This window comes from Fulvia fulva, chromosome 8, assembly GCF_020509005.1.
Source record: "Fulvia fulva chromosome 8, complete sequence".
Lineage (NCBI taxonomy): Eukaryota > Fungi > Ascomycota > Dothideomycetes > Mycosphaerellales > Mycosphaerellaceae > Fulvia > Fulvia fulva.
Window position 1 is genome coordinate 422,735 of NC_063019.1, and position 18,930 is coordinate 441,664.

The window sequence follows — 18,930 nt, forward strand, 5'->3', positions numbered from 1 at the left end:
TAAAATCACAGTTCGTGCATTCTCTCTTCGCGGCCATCGTCCAAGACCAACACCATGGGCGCTATGCAGGTTATCAAAACTGGACTCATCTCGAGAGCAGAGATCATACGCAACAATCGTGAGCGCCTCCTCGAGAAGCTTCCAACACTCCCCCGCTACTTCCTCGAGTACATCATCAAGAAGGGGGAGACCAACACGTATCGCAGTTATATGAGCGTGATAAAGTACAAGTCCGCAGACCAAAGCCTACGAAAACGTATCCAGGCCCTCCCCCAAGAGCTGCAGGACATCGTCTTCGATTTCTGCATCTTTTCGCGCAGTACGAACGACATCACCTACATCACGAACCTCACGAAACCCCCTCTAGGACTCCAGATCAATAGAAAAACTCGTTCGAAATTTGCGCGGCAGTACTATGGCAATGGAAGCATCTTCGAATTCTCTGCTACGAGTACAGGTTGCATCCTTCTTTGCGGCAAGTGGTTGGCGAGCCTACAGTCAGACCACGCACAGCTGCTCCAGGTGGTCAAGGTGCAGTATGAATACGCAGCTATTGTGGATTACCACAGATCGATCAACTGGTCATCTAGGAATCGATTCCAGGGCGTGGTTGTAGGTTTGCGCCGGCAGTTCTTGGCACTGAGAGAAGAGATCTTATACGTCAACCAATACTATTGCCCTTCTGGCAGTAGGGGCCCACTGGACGTGGAAATGTGGTACAATTTGAGAGGTATGATTGGGGTGGAGCAGGTGAGCTGGCTGTGATGTCGACTGAAGGCTTACACTGGATGATCCTGCCGGCGCACAATTTGGCAAACGTGATAAGCAAGCTCCGACGATTGGCGGAAGCAAGCGCAGCAGAATTGTGTGAGAACGAACGATCGAATGCAGAGGGACCACTACAGCGTCATCTTGATGCATCTAAGTCAGCCTTGACAACGACCACGAAGATTTGAGCCCATCTGTACCAAGCCGGGCAAACTGAGCACCGCACGAGCTGTCAAAGGCTTCACAGAATCCTGATTGGAGATACAACAGGCACGGCAAATGGCAATGCACAACAAGAAAAGCTGGTTCTGTTTCACATATTCTTGGACAACCTGAAACATGCTACCAGTAACGGCTCAACCAAAGCAATGGAATTTGGCATGTGCTCAGGGCCGCTCCGAGGCACAACGATGCCTGCCGGAGCACGAAATCCACACTTCATCTCGATGGGGAAGGATATGCTGTGAACCATGCCAAGAGAGTTTTGTCGGCCTTACACCATCTTGACCCACAACAGCAGATCCCTTACGCGATCAGACGACATCTGCTAGCAGAGTCGGCACTTGCATTCATCATCCTGTTCAAGCACGGCACATCGGGCCTCTCGTCACACTGCTTGCAGCACGGAGATGTGCTTCTCAGCATAAGACAGACGGGATGAAATGGGAATGGCAGAGGAAAGCCTTTGACCATCTTGAAGATACTTGTCATCGCTCAAGTCTTAGATGACCAATGTTCTTGAAGAAGAAGTGCACGCCGTTGCTACAGTCGACTCGGACAGACAGCATGGCGACGATGTCGAAACTCATATAAATCCGGTCATTCTCTTTCACAATGCGCTGGAGTGCACCTTGTCCACATCTGCTTACTACTTGGATATCAGAAGACCCATCAGCTCACCATGCACTTCATCACCGCCCTCTCCCTCTTCGCGGCAGCCGTCGTGGCCAGCCCAGTCTCCCACCCAGCAGCACCATCCCATGCAGCACCATCCATCCCAACACACGCACCAATTCCAGTTCCATCCCACGATACAAAGAAGCACCACAGCTGGGCCTCATACCACCACAACAACGAGGAGCGGGCTGTGCCATCGTTCGCCAAGCCATCGTTCGCGGTCCCAAGCTTCCCGGTTCCATCATTCCCGATCCCAAGCTTCTCGATCCCATCATTCCCTATCCCAACGCCATCTTTCCCAGCGATCTTCCCAACGACAACGATTACGATTCCTGGTGGCCCGACTATTACGCTTCCACCGAGGTTCAGCGAGACTGTGATTACGATTACGAAGCCTATTACGACGGAGTTCACTGTACCGGTACCAGTTTTGTAGGCAGCTGCTCTGGAGTTGGGGATTCGACAGAGATGGTGGAGACAGGGAATGGTATGATATCTGGTGCGGGAATATCGATGTGAAATGTGCTGATGATTGGCAGATTGTATACATGAATGGTAGAATCGGATAAGAGGAAATGTCAGGATGTCGATATTCTAGAGGAAAGCATGAGCTATGAGTATCATCAAGGGAGGCGTTCTTAGCATGAAGCAGTTTACGCTCGTACACCAGCTCCTTCACATGTGCAACTCTATCGTCACGCGATTATGACAGTCCTCATTTCCGGCTCACAGACTTTCCAAAGGTCCTTGAAAACTATCCCTCCAGCCACACGCTCGTACACATCCTCGTGTAGAGGATGTGGCTGGACGAGCATGATAAAGTAGACCTCGTTGCTCGGACACGCTGCTTCCGGTCCTACGAAGAACAGATCAATGTAGTCATCGAACCAGGTAGTTGACTCCGTTCTGAGGCGCTCTTTCTTACGTTGAGCTGTCTGAATCGCCACGGCATCGTTCAGCTCGCCTTCTCCGAGAATGACCACGGTGTATTGGGCGCATCTTGTGTCGACCGTGGTGAACTCTGATAGCATACCGATTGATGTGCCTTGGTTTGATCGTAAAGTGATCAGCAGTGGCTGATTTCCGACTATTCGCTCGAATATGTTCAGAGTCACTTCTGCAACCTCTGTCCGGAATATCAGAGCCCCGTCGATGCTTTCGGCGATTCGCGTATAGTGCGCCTCGAATGTATCGCAATTACGAGATGGATTCCAAGACACACAACGACCACGGTGGCCTGCACGGTCCATCAGTTCCATTTCGTGGTCCATAACTAGCTGCGAAAGACCAATTCCGCTACGATTCACGTATAATGTTAGCGAAGTTCGACGGACGTAGGCAGGGATAATGTAATCGTCGGGGATATAGTGACTCGAGTACGAGCCGTACGTCGGCCATTCCCAGGCTGCCCAGCTCCATGAGGGTGCAAGCTGTGACTCGACCCGACGGCGAATCATCGCGGTGCAATCCCACAGAAGTGCCAGGAGGAAGAACCTCTCAGGGGGACCATACAAAGTCGTGGTTTTCAGCTCCCGCGCGGCTCTACTGGAAAGGCCCTGGAAAGCACGAAGTATGTCAGCGTCATATGTAAATTGCCGTCCGATATAGTCACGTAGTGCGAGCTCCCAGTGCAGGTATGTGCGTATTATTCTTGTCGGGTTAGCGTAGTCGGGAACGTCTATAGGTCCGAAGTCCTCCTCGTGCCATCCTTGGCCGCACTGAAAGAAGACTCGATGGTCGCAGACGTAGATGAGTTTCTTGGACAGTACTCGCTCTTGAAAGGTCCACGCGCGCTTGTTCCACTTGCTCTGGTCTACCTCTTCGCGGCTATCATCAATTATTCTTCCATGTCCTGGCCGCCACACTCGTCGTTCGGGTATCCTGACGTGGCGTGGTTCCAATGCCAGCGAAGCCAAGAGTTTTCGGAGAATCAGCTGCAGCAACGATCGTGAGCTTCGCGGCAGAGTAGATGTGATCCGTTGCATTGACCTGACGTTGAACCTCCGCCTTGTCATCTTGCGCAATGCAATATCGATCTACCCACAAGAAGCGATATCCCATGTTCCGACACAGTATCATCCCATTGTTGATCAGCGTCGGAACCCGGAAGGTGACCATTGAGCCCGGTTCAACCAGTCTCCTATATGCGACAATGAGAACTCATCGGAGACCTCAAGCGCGGTGTGACACCAGACGTAGCTCAACGCGACATATGCAAGCGCTGCAGACTCTGGATCTGGCGCTACGACGCACATGTCTTCGACATCGATCAGTCGGAATCCCGGGGGAAGCTGACTTTCTTCGGGCTGACAGGATCGCAATCTGTAAGCAGTTGTCGTAACGCCGCGTTGTCTACAAAGTCTGGTATTTTGTGATGCTGTACCTCCATGAGATCTCCTTTGCGTGTGCGGTATTGTAGCTTCACCCTGACCACCGCTGAACCCTCGCAATGAACGACTGTGTCTTTGTCATCAGCCCCAAGGTCCCGATTGAGAGCTAGCAGATACTGCCTGAGTGAGGCTGCGCGGTCAGGATGAAGTAGTACGAAGAAATCGCAGTCCATTTCGTTGTCCGTCACGCAGGCGCAACAATAAGCGTTGCAGGCCCAACAGAGTCCTCCCGGGCCACGACCGCAACCGTAAGCGTTGCAGGGCTTACAGAACCCGTCCGAAGAATGGACGTATGCTGGGTAGTAGGGTCCGCAATTCAGCAAGCGAAGAGCCTCGAAATCTTCATCATGCCGATCTTGATCGATTGCGCCGTGAAGACTGTCCTTGATAGCTAAGCAGATGATGCACGTTTCGCATTCGGCTAGGAAGACACCGATGGGCTTATCTCGATACACGCTTACCTTCGTGGAGAAGACGTCGTGCTCGGGGTCACGCCTCCAGGCGTTCCATCTTTGACAATGATCACAGAGCCGAGTGTTCCAAGGTGATCCAGAATCGATGAGTTCTGAGGGGTGACCACGCCTGAAACGGGGGACGCGGTCCTCGCCATCCTCGTCCTCATTTTCGTCTCCATCTTCACTGGACTCAAATTCCAAGTCTCCATAACCCTCACCGTCATCTTCAATGCCAACTGACTCCTGCCTACACTGCACTTCAGCCTCAATCGGAGCTGATACAGTATTTTCTTCTTGGCTACTCGGCTCCGAAGATAGCCGCTGCCGTTTTGCGCGATGTCCTGGGTCGTCGGAACTCATAGGAGGTAGTCTGTCAATCCGAACAAAGTTCCATTTTGGTGGTCGATGTTGCTGCTGTTGTTGCATGTCGTCGAGGTGTAACCGGTAGCACAAGTGGCACAGCCCCACAAATTCGCCCTGCATGATCTTCCATGTGGCAGGCGGAAAGGGCGAGCTTGCAGCTCGTAGGTCCTTCATCCCGTAAGATCATGAGCCTTCTTCGTGCTGGACATCGCTTCCATCGTCTAGCTGTGACGTTGAATCCGCTGGAATTGGCAACTCCGCCTCGACCATCTGCACCTGCGTGGGGGCGGAAATATGCAGCTCGCTGACGGTCAGTTTCTCAGACGTAGACACAGCCGCCGGGGCCCAATGCTGCGACGCTCTACTAGAATAACGCCCCAAATAATCTTTAGTCGGCAAATGCACTCTCAAATCCTGCATCTCCCGTGGCAACAACCTCTCCTTCCGCACCCCAAGAACCCCAAGCACCAGAATTAACACCACCGCCAAACACAACCTCTCATGCACCTTACTCCATCTCCTCCTCCTCCTCCCCACCCCACCGGACTCCTCCGGCAACCACCTCAGTCTCGCCGTATCCTTCGGCCAACTCCCATACCTCGGCCTCTGACTATTCCTCACTGGCGACGGGATCCAAGTCCTACCTAAGGACTTTGTCGTATAGAGATTTGACATCGTGGTTGGCGGCGATGAATAGCGCGTTCGAGGAGGAGCATGAGGCTGACGATCACGAGGGAGACGGGGAGGAAGGCCATGTTGTATGTTGTGATTCTGTGCGGTTGTTATCGCCTGCTGTGGTAGACGTGTTGATATTGAGTTCAGCAAGGTGGTGTAAATTTGTTCTGGAATGGAATGTAAGCAAGTACCTGGATGGTCTGGACCATTGGGTCAAGGGGCGATGAGGTAGTGCAACAATCTTATCGTTCGGTAGCCCAAGTTGTGCCTTGCAGTGGTAATGGCATTTCTCTGTACGACTGCAACGCTGTTACTTCTTTTTGAAGAAGGACATGATGTTGCCCGCAGGCTTACCACCCTTCTTTGCGGTCGTCTTGCTCGGGAGCGGTGCGGAAACTTTGGCTTTCTTCGGCGCAGGCTCGTCTTCTGAGAAGGATTCCCAGGCTGCTTCTTCGCGCGTGACGAGATAGCCTTCCTCGTCTTTGACAGTCTTCTTCTTCATAACTCTTCGGCGACCTCTTCTGCGGCCATGCTCGATTGTCACTGTTTCTTTGGGCTCTTCCTTCGGTTCGGGTTTGTCGATCTCGCCTTCGTCGAGCTTTGCCTCGTCTTCTTCGACAGCGGCAGGCGAGTCGGCGTCCTTCATCGGCTCGTCATCTTCGTCCATCAATGCCTCAAGAGCCGCCTTTCGTTCTTTTCTACTGGGCCCTGAGGGCTCCTTGACTTCATCCGGCTCTTCACCCAGCAGATTCGTACCAGTGTCGTCCATGTCGTCGTCCGAAAAGCCAGTCATTGGAACATCTTCCGTGCCATCCTCGGCTGGGGCGGCAGGAGATGGCAGTGCCGCGGGCGATGCTGCTGCAGAACTTCCTTGCGAGTCGGTCTTTCTCGGCTTTGCCGCGCCCTTCGCAAACGATTTGAAGATGTTTGACGATTGTGCCTTTGTGCTGCCTATCGGCTTGCTGTGTACTCCTCTGGCGTCATTTGAAGTCTCGCTCTTCAAGGTGGGTTTCACGGCAGCCTTCACATCTGCAGCACTGGTCTTAGCTGCAGCTGTCGCAGCTGCTTTCGCTTTCACGGCTTCTGGTTTCGCAGGCGCCATCGCCGCCGGTGGAGGACCGTTCTTTCTTGTCCTCCTTCTCACGCTCGGATTCTGTATCGTGCCATATTGTTTCCACTCTTTCATAGGGTCCTCGGAAGCATAATTCACCTGCACTTTGCGGTTGCAGTCAGTCAAGACTTGGACATCGCTCAAACCGCCCGCTTGTAAGGTGTATATGTGCATGCCGGAGATTTGCTCGAACAGCTCCTTTGCTTGGTCCAGATGCTCCTCCTTTACCAGCATGATCGATCGTGTTGATGTAGGCGTCGGTGCTTCGTCCTGTGATTGTGGCATGGAGCTGCCTGGGAGCGGAGGGCTACTCCGCATGACACTGTCCTCGCCATCGTCTTGGCTGTGTACGCCATTTGTCTGAGTGTTTCGCTTCGTGCCGGTGATGACATATGTAGCATGAACACTGCCAGGCTTCTTGCTGTTCTGCTTGCGGTGGAACTCGTATAGCATTCTGTTATATGATCAGATAGGTACCCTTGCTCATCGTCTAGTGCTTCATACTGCTTCGCCAAGTTGCTATGCACCTTCAACGCTCTGCTCAGGTTACGGTAGCTGACCTAGAGCTATGTCAGTTGGAGGGACACGATTATGGCAGGTGCACTGTGTGCTTACATTCTGTTGCTCGTTCAGCACGTTGGTCGCCAAGTACGTGCTATAGTCTTGAGCCATGTTCTCTGGCAGGGAGAAGGTATAGAGGTGTCACTCGAGTCTTGCCTGTCTTTGCTCGACAAAGTGGAAGACGCGTTGAAACACGAAGAGGGCGCGCATGTCGATCATCTTCCAATCGGAAGCAGCCGACGCTAGCTCAGGTCATCGCTAAGCATTCACCAAGCATCAACCGGATTCACTTTTGAAGATCATGACATCCCACTCGCAATACTATTAAGATATGGCATTTCGAAAGCGCAATGTCGCGATCGGTCGTACGCCTGCACAAGCCACGCTCGATGCACCCGTCGATAGTACCCCGCCTGGAGTCCGCCCATCACCTCTCACTTCACATCCAGTGACATCTACCGGCGCACCTTCGCTCGATGGCTTGCTGGGTGGTCATGCTGGCCTTGCGCTGGGATCAAGTCTACTGATCGAGGAGAGCGGTACTACAGACTTCGCGGGTGTGCTATTGAAATACTACGCGGCAGAGGGCATTTCACAAGGGCATATGCTTCACGTCGTCGGTGTAGGAGATGGGTGGATTCGGGAGCTACCTGGAATTGCGGAGTGCAAGCATCGAGAAAAGACGAATAAGACCGCTGTCGATGAAGAGAAGATGAAGATTGCGTGGAGATATGAACGGCTCGGACAAGCAGGAGAAAGAGGTGCGTTCACTGCGCAGCACTGTATAGAGTAGTAGATGCTGCAGACAGCTCCATGTAAGGTCACAAGGTAGGTACTGACGGTAAGTACAGCTCTCCCAGATCGTGGCTCTCCCTCTACTTCAGCATCCAGCACAACTTCACCCACGGAAATCCCCTTCACCCACACCTTCGACCTGACCAAGAAAATCGCCCTCCCACAAGACGCGCGAATCAACCACATCCCAATCACGCCGACGCCCTCACCCTTTGACCGGATCCTCCAATCCCTCACGCAATCCCTTAAAACCACACCACCCTCCACGATCCACCGCCTCATGATCTCCTCCCTCCTCAGTCCAGCCCTCTACCCACCCTCCAGCTGCGACCCCAAGAACTTCCTCACTTTTCTCCGCTCCCTCAAGTCCCTCCTTCATCAACATCCAAACCGCCTAACCGCCCTCCTAACCCTCCCCCTCGAACTCCACCCACGATCTTCCGGCCTCGTCCGCTGGGCAGAAATTCTCGCCGACGGCGTCATCGAGCTCACACCCTTTCCCCACCTCATGGACGCTGTGAACGATCTGGCGCAGAGTGGAGGCGCAAGAGGGACGGAAGAGCAACCACAAGGAATGGTCAAGGTGCATAAGTTACCCATCAGCACAGAGCGAGGCGAGGGCGGTGCTGGGGCGGGAAATAGTATGGGCGAAGATCTGGCATTCACGGTGTCGAGGAGAAAATTCGTGATTCAACCGTTTAGTCTGCCGCCTGTGGAGGGCGATGTTGAGGCGCAGCAGGAGGGTGGGAAGGTTACGGCGAAGGACGTGGAGTTTTGAGAGAAGATACCATCGCGTTAAGGCCTTCAATCATAACCTTCATCGCGTCGAGTGAGCATATTCTCCAGCTCGATATGCTCAGAATGTGTTCCATGGCCTCCTTGACCCATGAATTGCGCGTACTGGAGGCCGTACGTGGTTGGTGGGAGTCTGTTACGACGACCCCATGCTGAGCGGAGTTCGGAGCCGAGGCAGGAGGAGAGGGCGAAGAATGTGAGTGTGAGGATGAGGAAGATGAGGAGCAGGATTAGGATGATGGTGAAGGTGGTCATGTCTGAAGGAGATTATGCTTGGGTGTTCTGCTGGAATGGTCAGATGAAGGGCCACGATCGCTGGGGTTTTGATGGGATCACATCAATGCTTGATTGGGCAAGGTCTTGGCGCGACGCGACTTTCACATCGCTCCTTGTCTGGCTGTTTCATCTTTCAAACACTTCACACATGTATATGTATCATCAAGCGCCGCCACGGCCAACTGACCCTCATTGCCATTCTCGACTGACGCTGTCCGTGTTGCAACGATGAGTCTCTCATCGCCTTGGAGCGCGGGCCGCACCTCCTTCCGGCGAGGACAAAGGTAAGATGTTTGCCTGTTGTGGACGCTTATTGTCTGAGAGCCAATGACTGCTATTGTGCTCCACAGAGACGTCGCGATGATGAAGAGACATTTTCTTTCATTTTTGAGAAGTGCAGCATGCCCTCGCAAACAGTACGAAACACGACACAGGAACAGCGATTCCAATGGCGCCACCGTGGCGTGCATTGCTGCCGACTAAACAGAATTTCAGGGCGTGGCGAGAGTTGCTTTGTGGACAGCGGGATGTTACAATCAGAGTGGAATTACAGCAACCGGCGCCCGAGATAGTGAGACCACAGAAGCCGCCGGCACAGATTGTGGTATCGAATCTCACAGCAACTCAGAGGCCAATCAGGACTTCAGCAGGGTCTGCCAGCCGACCTGCGCGGATTGCGAAGAAGACCAAGCGACAGGCTCGGAGACCATGGGAAAGAGCTGAGTATCTAGCCCGCCTGGAACAACTCATCGATGGCGGAGACTTGGTTGAGGCAACCGAAGAGACGCGGAACGCTCTATCTGCCCAAATCGCCGTCATGCTGGCATCTCCCGAGGACGAAATCTGCAACGATGAGGAGAGGCTGGACTTCCTCGTCACCGAGCAACAACCAGCCGATGCGGAGCTGCGGCAGCAATGGTCAGCTTTACATGGCCAAGCTGAAGAGATCATCGATGCAGTCAAGCTTGACGAAGGGCGCAATCGGCCTTCGATCCTGCCTGATAACTTTCGCGATCAGCTTGAGAAGTATGAGCACGCCAGATCTGCTTTGCTGAAGCGGAAACGGGTAACGCCAGATCTGGAAGGAGAAATAGACGCCGTCAATGCAAGGCTCTCAATGGCTGAAGGGAAACATAATCATCGGGGGTGGACGGCTACCAATGACCATTCGAAGCGGCTCAAGACCAGGAAGGAGAAGCTATCACGATCTCGGGTCGTCATTGATGCGTGCTGTGAGCATGCAAACGGTGAGCTTCGTCGTTTGTGCAAGCATCATGCTTCTAGGGCTCTGCAAGACATGTCGGGTGCGGCAATCGATGCAAATCCATCGGCGCAACCTTTTGTTCCACAAGAAACGGTGCCTTGGCAACGACTTCCCTTGGAGATAACCGAAGATTATGCCGCCTTGAAAGAATTGCGATATGATCTCATTGCAGCTAATGTGAGATATGCAGATCGATGGGTCAATGGTGACTATGGATACAAAGCTGCGTGGAACGAACAGCGTGCCCGGGTGGAGCTGGAGCTGGAGAGGGAGACCACAGATCAAGATGAGGAGGATTTCTCTCGGCAGTGGTTTCAACAGAACATGTCTCTGCTACGTGAGGTCCAAGGTATGTGTTCGTGCCCTCTATACTTGTGAGGTACAGCTGACGGCTAGCTTTCGCAGATCTGGAGACCAGGTATAGAGAATCCCGCGGCCGTGCCATGCTAGCTGGCCACGAGCCCTCCAGGGATTATTCATCGATCGAAGGAGGTTGGGATCATCGAAGCGATGGCCATACTGGCTCCTTGGCCAGTGGACATCTGCGACACAATAAATCGGTCATAAACCATGGTGGATGGAGGAGTCGCTTCCAACCATGGGTGGATGCTCTAATCCTGCCCTCGAAGGAAACAGGCATAGCAGCTGCTCCAGCTGACGTATGGAATGACTGCTCGACTGTCAAGCTAGGTGAAACACGGAGTGCCCCGGATCTTGCGCTTGGCCAGGGCGTTCTGAGCCACACGAGAGCTGGGAAGGCAAGGCTACCATGATCCACATGGACAATTTGCTTGTGTTCGTATGCGACGCTGACACATCTTAGATTCTAAAATGGCAGGAAATTCTCCGTACCATTCGTGAGCAGACAGAACAAGATCTTGAAGCGGCCAAATGTGGAGTGAAAAGAAAGGCTACAATATGGATTGGGGGCACCAGGCTCATATCGTGACATTGCTTGTTACAGTCGCCGTGAGAGCAATACAGAAGACTTTTACCTACAATGCGCAGCTCTCTGATGGCTTTCAATGCCCTACCTTCCATGACATAGACCATCACGACGCCGACCGCCCCTTTGAAATGGGTCACAAGTAATTCCAGCTGCATTCGCAGGCCCGCTTTCTTGCTACCGCTGTGCTCCTTGCCACGCTGAATACGAGCCGCGATGGCCTCGGTCGAGTCTTCTGCTGGCTCGTTGTCGCCGTCCGGGTTCATACGGCTCGCAGCAGCATTGAGCTCGGTGTCTGTTCTCTTGAGCCGCATCACGGGGGCCGATGTCTTGCTACCGCTGTTCTCCTGCCGAATACGAGCCGCGATGGCTTCAGTCGATCCGCAAAGGACTGCTGGTAGTTGCCACCGCCCGCAACAGCCCTTCGCTCCGTATGTGTCCTCTTCAGTAGCATCGGAGGGCCCGAAATCTTACTATCGCTGCTGCTCTGACCACGCTGAACACGAGCCGCAATGGCCTCAACCAAGTCTTCTGCTGGCTCGTCGTCGTCCTTGGGGTGCAAATCGCTTGCAGCAGAAGTCAGCCCAGTCTCGTCCTTCTCCAGTTCTAGTTCAGATTGAGCAACGAGTGCTCGCCTGGTAGCATCTTGCAAGATAGCCTTCTTTCGCTTTGCGTTGATCTCCGCGATGGTGTGGTCGTTTGCAGCAAACCCGTCTGCTCCTGCCGGCTGCTCAACTCCCATGTCTTCGGGGCTGCTCTTCTCTCTGCCCGGTGGTGACTGCGGCATAGGGGAAGAAACGCTTGCCACGCTACTGGTACCTTTGCGCTCGGCGGCCTTTCGCATGTTGATTGACTGCATCGCCTCCCCGTCGCCGCCCATCTGCTTCTTCGCTGGTGGCACAGCCTCGCCGTTACTTCCGTTCTGCCCCAGAATCGCAGATGCCTTACGCTTCACATACTTCGACTCAAGCTCTTCCTTGATTGCCTTCTGCCCAATAGAATTTTCAGCAGCACGCTTCGACAACCTCGCTCTAGCCCGCACCTTGAGTTCATGGATGACCTTGCCGCAGGCCGAGTCGCCGTACAGGTCCAACATGTCCTCGATCTGCTCTTCGATGACAGCAACGTAGTCTTTGCAGTCTGCCTCGATGGTGGCAATGGACTGCTCTCGGCTCTTGCGGACTTTCTCCAAGAACTCGCTCCCTGTGCCGTGCTCGTACTTGATGATCATGTTCTTGAAGGGTTGGAAGATGGTATAGTTGGTGCCGCGCTTCTCGGGCCACTCCTCTCCGTCAATTGTCACCACACAATCGTGCGTAACCTCCACTTTCGCCCCTTTCTTCATAGAGTCGCAGAACTTGTCACGGCACCGACGCTCGACGCGCGGGTCGGCGCACGCCTTGATCTTCTTTTCGGCCAATGCAGTAACTCTCTCGTCCTCGAACAGTGGCACGGGAACCAACACGACCTGCTTGCACCCTGCGCATCTGAGCTTGTAGATCTTGTAGTAGCCGCTCATCACGGCCCACCTGAACTGCCAGTTGCTATTCCCATAGCGAGCACCAAACCGGAGGATTGTGCTGAAAGCCGTGTCGAGCGATGCATACTGGTTGAGAACGTAGGTCTTGTATTGGCCAAGGTATGTTGGCTTCGACTCCATTTCCACGGATCGAGCCACGAAGGCCCGGCCGTCTTCTAGCATTGCGCTGAAGTAGGGGGCTGTCGGTCCGCCTTCGCCCTCGTGCTCGGATATCCACGTCTTGATCACCTTCTTCAGGGCCTGGTCTTGGGCCGCCTTAAGTGCCTCTGAGCGCTCTGTGATCGGTGCAGGCCTCTCCTCAGAGCTGTTCTGGGCTGAGATGCCTTCTGTGTCGATGAAGAAGATCGCGGAGGTGTCGTCTGCTTCTTGGTTGTCGCCGTGTCCATCAGTGCCCTCGAGGACAGAGTCGCGAAAGCTTAGTGGTGGCCGGTCTCCTTTGTTGACGGTGCTTATCGACATGATGGTAGAGCTGATAGATGTGGTTGCTTGCGGGTAACTTATTGGCGTGGGATGCAATCTCGAGACTGAGTTGGCAAGAGTGCGGTCGCTGGCAGCACCAAGATACAGCCCTGACAGCCGTGGTGGAATGTCGGGAGGAGCCGACATGCTCGCGGTCCTGCTGGCCGTGTTGTTTGCGCAGGATGCGTGGGATGTCCTCTATAGACTCGAGGATGTGTCGGAAGTGGTGCAGATCAGTGGTCGTGCAAGATCAGGTCGTCGCCTGCTGCCGACAGTGGCTGTGCGTGGCTGTGCGAGGAAAGTGGTCGCAACAGCGGTCACGGTGGTTGAAAGAATCGGGTGCGTGTTCTGTCTGTTATACAATGAGCAGAAAGAGACTAGAGGGTAGAGCTCCAGGGTGGCCCCACAAAAGTCGCACGTGCAAACTTTGAGCAGTGAATGGAGAGCGCTAAACTTTAGGGACCACGACCATGTTCACCTTCACGCGCCTCGAGCTTGACGGCGGTCATCCATGCTACCAATGGCTTGAATCGAGATGTCGCTAGCCATGTGGCAGACGAGGCACTGGCCCACAAGGCTCGAACACAGCGTGTCGTGATGAGGAGTCCAAACCCGGCGTCACGAGTCACTTGATGGGATGAACCACTGTAAGCACCTGAACCTCGCCATGCACTGGAGGCATTGCAAAGGACTGTCGTGTCAAAAGCTAATGAGGAGTCCCTCGCATACAACTCGTTCCCCAACTGCTCAATACCTTTTCGCGCCGCACGATCTTGTAGTTTCTTCTCCCTGCGCATACGGAACTCTTCGAAACTTCTGAGAGCCACCGTCTCCCGATGACCGTATATCGGATCCCACTTCTTGAACTGCTCCACGTCATCGCTGTAGATGGTGTAAGAACGGCCGTGTCGCCACTTCCAATGCGCATCCCATTACCGCTTGTCTCTAGCCTCTTTCTCCCCTACTGTCTTGTCACAGCGTAGGTTCTTCGCGGCTGCTCTTACATCCGTCGCCTTCGCGCCTCATAGTCGGGATCCCTAGGCGTCCTTTTGTTCTCCCCCAATGGCGCTTTTCCCGCAAAGACGATTGCTCGATGGAGTCGACAGATGATGGTATCCTCTTGGGTGCTCCTAGGCTGCTATTGCTTGCGGACACAGTGGTATTAGATGATGCGCTCGATCCCAGCGGCGCAGAGCCTTTGTCGTCGTTGCTCCGTAGACTAGACATTCGGAACGCCGGTGATGTGCGACAGGGAAAAGTAGGTATGTGGTGAGTTTCAAGAATGACGGAGACGTCTATTGGCGTGGCTGAAGCAATCGTGTTGTGACATGTTTGGATAAGGAAGAGGGATGAACCGTGGCCTGAGAAGCCGGCCAAACACAGTATTCTCACGTGCGGGCAAGTGAATGCGGAACCCGGGCAAACTTCGGCTACAAACACGTTGTTCACTCGCATGGCGTCTCCATACTAGCGACTTGGGCCTGTTCACAGTGTTGGTGTGCAGGAGAGAGCACGCATTGGTCTCTGGGCAACGATCAGAGTTGATTGGTCTCGCTTCAGCATGTGCACCCACTGTGACTGTGGCCAAGGTCAGAAGGATTGGATGGAGTACAGGTCGTCCAGCAAAGTGCTGCCTTCATGCGAAATAAGCGGCATCGAGCCTTGTTTCGACCAAACGACTGGGCTGAGAGAGCCCCTTCCGTCCATCTACTCACTGATGTTCTGTCTCGGTGAAAGCCAGCGCAGAACCGACCACCAGGTGAATATTAGCGCATGGGCGCCGCAAGGTTGTGCGAGCACGGACTCTTTCCGTTCACGAGACGTGCCATGCAAGTTCCGGTGCATTTCCTCCCTCGGACTAGAACATTCCGCAAACACCACCACTGCCACCACTGCACTCATCTCCACCTCGCACGCACGACCATCCAGCATGGCCTCAACCACATCCCCCGCCCACCGAGTCCTCACCCTCCCCGAACTCCTCGAGCAAATCCTCCTCTACCCCGATCCAAACCCCCTCTTTCTCTCTAAACGCACCAACAAGACCTTTCGCTCAGTAATCGCATCCTCCACCAAGCTACAACGCAAACTCTGGAACATCTCAGATCTAAACCGCGACCCCGTCCTGGATCCATATACGAGAGATCTCAAACCAACTACCTTCGCCATCAACCCAATCTTGCACTATCACGGCGACCCCCTCAAGACGACATGGCCGATCAAACTAGCGCTACGAGCTTGCGTCAGCTTTTACTCCTCCGGTCTGGGTACACGGTACACGCCCCCGACTCATGCCGTGGTGGAGTGCACTCGAGAAATCCTGGGTGGTGGGACAGGGGACTGGCAGCGGATGATTATGCTCGAGGGGACTGGGAAGGTGTTCAGTATCCAGTGGTACTGCTACAATGATGAGAATGGTACGAGCATGGGTTTACGTGGCGAGACGAGTATCATTGGTCCATATACTGCTGCGCAGTTTCTAGCGGATGTGGGCGTTGAGGAGCACAAGATGAAGCAGAAATTGAAGGATTCCAGCGACTTGGGGGTTGGAGGCAGGGTGGTATTGCGCGCATCTTGAGTACCTGTATGAGGCGAGGTGTCTGTGACTGGGAGGAGGCTTTCACGTGTCACCAAAGACAGAAACATGGTTCAAACTCACGGTTATGGCGTTGCCGTGTCGTGCTCTTTGTCGAATTCCCTCACTTAATGCAGAACAGTCCCTTTGTCTATAACCTCTCCCATCGCTTCGCCAACTCCAGCATTGTCGTCAAAGAATACCGAATCACCGCATTAGGTACACTGTGGGCTCATCATGGCATTGTCCATAGGCTTGCAGTGTAGAGCGTATTGTCGCCATGTAGCCTTACTGAGCCTAACCTCGTCCTCTGGTGCCCCTGACAGCCTTGCTTGCTCGGTACTCTCGCAGCCATGATCTTCTCCATCCTAACGGCTATCTCACTGATAGCAGCAGCAGCACAGGATAGATACTTTGATCGATTGTTCCCGACTCAGCCGCCACCGAGTAATGCTCATGCGACCCCTGAACCAGCGATCGATGCCGGCCCTAGCACATTCCAAAAGCTCCTTAGCCTTGACATGACTAGTAACTTCGTCAAGCTGTGGCAGCGAGTACTGAATACCTGCACGGAGCTCTACCGTCACCTCAGCCTCGACAGCTTCTTGGCATTCACAAGCCTCCTAACGCACACTCGAGCCAACCAAATCTTCCTCTTCCTATTCGTCTTCCGCTACCTGCGTCTGGTCGTGTACACAATTTCCTTCTACCTCATCTACCGGCCCACACCGATACCAGCTCACCCAAAGCTGCACCCAAGCGACTGCACCATCATAATCCCCACCGTCGACCCCGAGAATGCAGGCTTCAAAGAGTGCCTGACCACCGTCCTGACCAACCATCCAGCCGTCATCTTGATCGTCACAGTCGGCTTAGACAAGCAAGATCTTGTTGAAAGAGTGATCAAGGAGTTTAACCACGGCAAAACAAAAATTCGAGCAATGCAGCAAGCTCTCGCAAACAAACGTCGCCAAGTCGCTTTCGCGCTACCACACGTCCAGACGGAGATTGTGGTGCTGGTGGACGATCACGTTTACTGGCCATCTGAGAAGTTCCTCCCTACCATCCTGGCGCCGTTCGAGGACCCGAAAGTTGGTGGTATGGGCACTGTCAAGGAAGTTTGAAGGACGCATCGATTCGATTGGAAGAAGCCGTTGAGTATATTCTCCGTGGACTCCATCTACAATTTCTAGGACTGTGTTTATCTCAAGCGACACAACTTCGAGATCGCCGCGACTAATGCGATTGATGGTGGAGTCTTTGTGCTGAGTGGGAGGACATCCGCGCATAGGACTGTGATCCTGCAGGATCCGCAGTTTATCGAGGGACTCAGCAATGAGATGTTCTTCTTCGGGAAGTTTGGACCGATCAATCCGGATGATGATAACTTCATTACGAGGTGGGAGGTGAAGAAGGGATGGAAGTTGAGGATCCAATATTGTGATGATGCGAGGATCGAGACGGATCTGGGGAATAAGGAGAAGTGGTCTCAACAGTGTCTGAGGTGGGTCCGGACGACGTGGAGGAGCAATAGCTGTTCCCTCTTCACGGATCGAGTCGTTTGGTGGCGCCAGCCTTGGTGTGTCTATGCTGTGTACTGGACCTCCTTCTTCAACTTTGCGTTGTTCTATGACGCGGCGCTGTTACTGACCCTGTGGAAGACGACTTTTGGTGGGCAAGGCTGGACTCCGACTGTCATTCTTGCTGTTTGGATCTTCTTGAGCAAGATGATCAAGTTGATCCCACATTTCAGGAGATGTCCGGCGGATGTTCTCCTGATTCCGTGGTACCTGGGGTTTGCCTACTACCATAGTTGGCTGAAGCCGAAGGCGCTCTTCACATTCTGGGACTGCACTTGGGGAGGTCGAAACATTGCTGCCATCAATGCTGAGGCGGCGAAGAGTGGTGCTTCTCCAGCGAAGGTTCGGCCGACTACCCCTGGGCGTCAGTCGAGTGGCTGTCATTTCCCAAGAACATCAGAGTAATTCTAGAGAGTCATCCGAGTCGTTGAACATAATCGCCATCCTTCGTTCATGTTTCAGCCTAGTTGGTTCCGGGTTTACACTGCCTGGCGCAGGCGTGACTTCGAAGCATCTTTCACGTAGCCGTCGCGTGTGCTCAGCATGTGAAGACAGCCCTTCCAAAGTCAATCCCGCATCCACGGTCGAACCACTTCTTCAACCCTGTAGGGAAAGCTCACGGATAGCCCTCCTGAGGACTGCATGTAGACGTGTTCGCAGAAGCAGAAAAGAATTCGAGATTCCTGACATGTGATTAACCTTTCTTACCTTAAACTCGTTCATCCCCGCTTTCACAGGCACACTCACAGCTTTCTGCCTCAACTCACGCATTTCGACTTCAACCTCAAGCGTCGAACTCACAATCAACCACCGTACCCACATCCAACCATGAAGGCCATCTCAAGCGAAGACCTCAACCACCTCCTCGGCACTCTACCGCAAGAACTCGCAAGTCGACACTCTAGAACATTTCATGATGCGCCACTGACATATCATCAGTACGACGAGATCTACACCCTCACCTTCACCCCCTCCTCGCACACCCACGCTTTCAGCACATCTTGGCAACCACCTCACCTCCTCCACGTCGACCGCGCAAGCCGCGCCCTTTTTGCCGAGAAATATTTCGGCACGGCCTCTACCTTCACTTCACGCACTTCTGCCGTCATCCACTTTGTCACACTGGCCAAATGGCTCTCACGCCTCGACCCCAAACATCTCGAGCTGATCTCCAGCATCATGGTAACCGATGTCAGGCCACAAGGATCTCAGTCGTGGTCCCAAATCAATCCATCTATTTACTAAAAGTTGTTCCAAAGGGCCGTCAATAACTTCTTGACGATATATGGCTGCGGTAAGGAACATCCAGCACGCAGAGTCGTTTGGAAGATGCAGGTCACCGTGGCGTATGGGACGGAAGGCGAGGCAAGGGTAGAGTCGTAGGCGGAGGGTTTTGTGATTGAGGCTGTGGATGGAAGCGCTGCATTTGCTGGCTTCTGGTGAATACTGCTGGCGGGACTAAGCCGAGGGGCTGGGTGGT

The 18,930-nt window shown here is 53.7% G+C and overlaps 9 protein-coding genes across 9 annotated transcripts; 6 read left to right on the forward strand and 3 right to left on the reverse strand.

Annotated features, from left to right (window-relative positions):
• Positions 1 to 54: 54 nt before the first annotated feature.
• Positions 55 to 765, forward strand: CLAFUR5_10842 (uncharacterized protein; the record flags this gene model as incomplete). Its single annotated transcript, XM_047909990.1, has 1 exon — positions 55 to 765. One exon carries the CDS (start codon positions 55 to 57, stop codon positions 763 to 765), a length of 711 nt encoding a protein of 236 aa, XP_047765445.1.
• A 904-nt stretch (positions 766 to 1,669) lies between these two features.
• On the forward strand, positions 1,670 to 2,101 carry CLAFUR5_10843 (uncharacterized protein; the record flags this gene model as incomplete). Its single annotated transcript, XM_047909991.1, has 1 exon — positions 1,670 to 2,101. The coding sequence occupies one exon, from the start codon at positions 1,670 to 1,672 to the stop codon at positions 2,099 to 2,101; it is 432 nt and encodes a 143-aa protein (XP_047765444.1).
• Positions 2,102 to 2,360: 259 nt separating this feature from the next.
• On the reverse strand, positions 2,361 to 5,047 carry CLAFUR5_10844 (uncharacterized protein; the record flags this gene model as incomplete). The annotated part of the gene is made up of 2 exons (XM_047909992.1): positions 2,361 to 3,599; positions 4,517 to 5,047. 2 exons carry the CDS (start codon positions 5,045 to 5,047, stop codon positions 2,361 to 2,363), a joined length of 1,770 nt encoding a protein of 589 aa, XP_047765443.1.
• Positions 5,048 to 5,858: 811 nt separating this feature from the next.
• Positions 5,859 to 7,331, reverse strand: CLAFUR5_10845 (DNA polymerase delta subunit 3; the record flags this gene model as incomplete). Its single annotated transcript, XM_047909993.1, has 3 exons — positions 5,859 to 7,113; positions 7,164 to 7,219; positions 7,275 to 7,331. 3 exons carry the CDS (start codon positions 7,329 to 7,331, stop codon positions 5,859 to 5,861), a joined length of 1,368 nt encoding a protein of 455 aa, XP_047765442.1.
• A 220-nt stretch (positions 7,332 to 7,551) lies between these two features.
• On the forward strand, positions 7,552 to 8,793 carry CLAFUR5_10846 (Elongator complex protein 4; the record flags this gene model as incomplete). Its single annotated transcript, XM_047909994.1, has 2 exons — positions 7,552 to 7,981; positions 8,072 to 8,793. 2 exons carry the CDS (start codon positions 7,552 to 7,554, stop codon positions 8,791 to 8,793), a joined length of 1,152 nt encoding a protein of 383 aa, XP_047765441.1.
• Positions 8,794 to 9,534: 741 nt separating this feature from the next.
• Positions 9,535 to 11,123, forward strand: CLAFUR5_10847 (uncharacterized protein; the record flags this gene model as incomplete). Its single annotated transcript, XM_047909995.1, has 2 exons — positions 9,535 to 10,699; positions 10,756 to 11,123. The coding sequence occupies 2 exons, from the start codon at positions 9,535 to 9,537 to the stop codon at positions 11,121 to 11,123; spliced, it is 1,533 nt and encodes a 510-aa protein (XP_047765440.1).
• Positions 11,124 to 11,609: 486 nt separating this feature from the next.
• On the reverse strand, positions 11,610 to 13,442 carry CLAFUR5_10848 (uncharacterized protein; the record flags this gene model as incomplete). The annotated part of the gene is made up of 1 exon (XM_047909996.1): positions 11,610 to 13,442. One exon carries the CDS (start codon positions 13,440 to 13,442, stop codon positions 11,610 to 11,612), a length of 1,833 nt encoding a protein of 610 aa, XP_047765449.1.
• Positions 13,443 to 16,223: 2,781 nt separating this feature from the next.
• On the forward strand, positions 16,224 to 17,855 carry CLAFUR5_20323 (Glycosyltransferase; the record flags this gene model as incomplete). The annotated part of the gene is made up of 3 exons (XM_059463159.1): positions 16,224 to 16,398; positions 16,609 to 16,961; positions 17,064 to 17,855. 3 exons carry the CDS (start codon positions 16,224 to 16,226, stop codon positions 17,853 to 17,855), a joined length of 1,320 nt encoding a protein of 439 aa, XP_059319075.1.
• Positions 17,856 to 18,278: 423 nt separating this feature from the next.
• CLAFUR5_10849 (uncharacterized protein) lies at positions 18,279 to 18,695 on the forward strand (the record flags this gene model as incomplete). Its single annotated transcript, XM_047909997.1, has 2 exons — positions 18,279 to 18,338; positions 18,390 to 18,695. The coding sequence occupies 2 exons, from the start codon at positions 18,279 to 18,281 to the stop codon at positions 18,693 to 18,695; spliced, it is 366 nt and encodes a 121-aa protein (XP_047765448.1).
• Positions 18,696 to 18,930: the final 235 nt, after the last annotated feature.